Genomic DNA, 1,970 nt, shown 5'->3' with positions numbered 1-1,970 from the left:
TATATATATGTACATATATAACTCATGACAATAAATTATATATTAGTATTTCCGTGCTCTAAAGTTGCAACAAAACATCGAGATATCGTTGTTATCGCGTGTTCAAGGCTTTCTAAGCACGGAGAATAATGAGGTATTTGGGAGAATGGATTTCAATGTTGCATTCAAAATTGATTGAGCGATAATCATAGTTCCCCTTGCACGAGTTTTCACGGCGTTAAGATTTAATTTTCCTAGCTGGATTACGAACAGTTGCTGGCTTACAGTATGCATAATTTAAATAACAATCATACCGTTGGGTATTGATTTAAAAGCACGTGCATTGATGGGGCAATAAATACATTAATGCATCGTAAACGTGACTTCGTTTTAAAAGCGGCTTAATGTTTCGCTGCTCCAAGTTGAAAATATTGTTTGTTTGGAGAATTGGAAAAAAAGTCTTTTTAAAAATTCTTACCGTAAACATCAATAATAATTTTTTAATCATTAGAAGTTAACTATATTAAGTCTTATATTTATATGTAACTTTTGTTTCAAATACTAAAAATTGGTAATTTAATTATTTTTTTTTTAAATTTATTTCGGTGAAATCAAGTCATTTGTGTTCATTTAAATATGTTAATATTATGTTTTGGTGAATTTCTTTAGTTAATCGTAATATTATATTAATATGTATGGCAATATATATTAATATAATATTATAGCAAGCGTCAGATCTTCATATTAAAATTAAAATACACAATTTATCATGCATACATACACCATGCATCACAAATTTTGAATAGTGAAAGTAAGTTTGCATTAATACTAATAAGAATTTCCTTTTCAAGATACCACTTTAACGTTTAAAGATTTGATAGCTCTGATTTCTCCTACAAACATATTACGTATTTAAATTTTTGATACTGTCCCGTTATAGCCTAGTTGCGAAGAGGAACAAATTAGGGACCACTAAGGCAACCCTTCACATCAAGAGGCACTTAACCAAAAAAAAACAAATCAGTATAGGCATCACCTCCTATATCAGAGAGCCTCCACACGGTTTTTCATAAGTAGTCCGCGGAGACTATTTAAAAATTAAACCGGTTGTGAGCATGAACCCAAAACCTTCTTTAAAAGTAATTGAGAGAAATTTACCATATATTTTTTTGAGAATTGAATCTGTAGTGGTTGACAAGTAAATAAGACAAACCAATTATATTCATAAATTAAACAAATTTTTTGACATATATTTGCTACCACTTTCTTAGTTTTACTAGATTTTGTATTAAAGGACTTTTTCGTTAACAGGTTAACATTCATAGTGGTCTGATCGGACTACCTATAAAAAACCGTGTGGAGGCTTTCAGTTGTAGGAGGCGTTGGTATAGGGTATACCAGGCAGTTTAATTTAGTAGATTTTTATCCATCACTACTTCTAAACAACTCGTAGTCTGTTGTTGTTGTTGCTGGCCCACACGGTTAGCGGAGCTAAACCAAGTCCATGACTCCAGAGACTCTGAGCAAGTCTGTAACAAAAAGTGGATCTGAAACTCGTAGTCTTATGTAATTCACCACTTTTTTCTGAAATGTCATGCTGAACCTTTTAAAAAACTAGCAAAATCTGTCTAATATTTGCAAATTTAGTTTGTAGTTATTTACCATTGTGCCCAGACGGGCAAGCCATATGTAAAATTAACGTGGCATTTAACGTGTTAAGGGAACCTGCGATACTATAAAGTGTTAAATGTCTCTATTACTGAAAATTCTCTTTTAATTTGTAAGTAAAGATATCAGTTTAATCTTACCTGAAATCAGAGTGTGCGAGGAGACTTTTCATCGTCTTGATCTGTTGAAAATGAGAGGACATGTCTGTCGCCAGAACCATATCAATGACTAGAGCTCGAAACTCCCTATGAAGAAAACACTTATTGTCATAAAATTAGTTTTATATTTTGATGAAAAAAATCAGATAAAAATTGATATATATA

The 1,970-nt window shown here is 31.5% G+C and overlaps 1 protein-coding gene across 4 annotated transcripts in view; it reads right to left on the bottom strand.

Moving 5' to 3' along the window:
* The window catches only part of LOC107451545 (dual specificity calcium/calmodulin-dependent 3',5'-cyclic nucleotide phosphodiesterase 1), a 552,109-nt gene that overhangs the window by 14,733 nt on the left and 535,406 nt on the right, over positions 1–1,970 (bottom strand). For all 4 annotated transcript variants that reach the window (XM_071186276.1, XM_043042289.2, XM_043042288.2 and 1 more), the window contains one exon: positions 1,788–1,892. In XM_071186276.1, coding sequence (XP_071042377.1) covers positions 1,788–1,892 — 105 coding nt within the window. The remainder of the gene's footprint in view (positions 1–1,787; positions 1,893–1,970) is intronic.

Source organism: Parasteatoda tepidariorum, chromosome 10 (genome assembly GCF_043381705.1).
Source record: "Parasteatoda tepidariorum isolate YZ-2023 chromosome 10, CAS_Ptep_4.0, whole genome shotgun sequence".
In the NCBI taxonomy this organism is placed as follows: Eukaryota; Metazoa; Arthropoda; class Arachnida; order Araneae; family Theridiidae; genus Parasteatoda; species Parasteatoda tepidariorum.
This window is presented reverse-complemented; position numbering and strand designations above follow the sequence as displayed.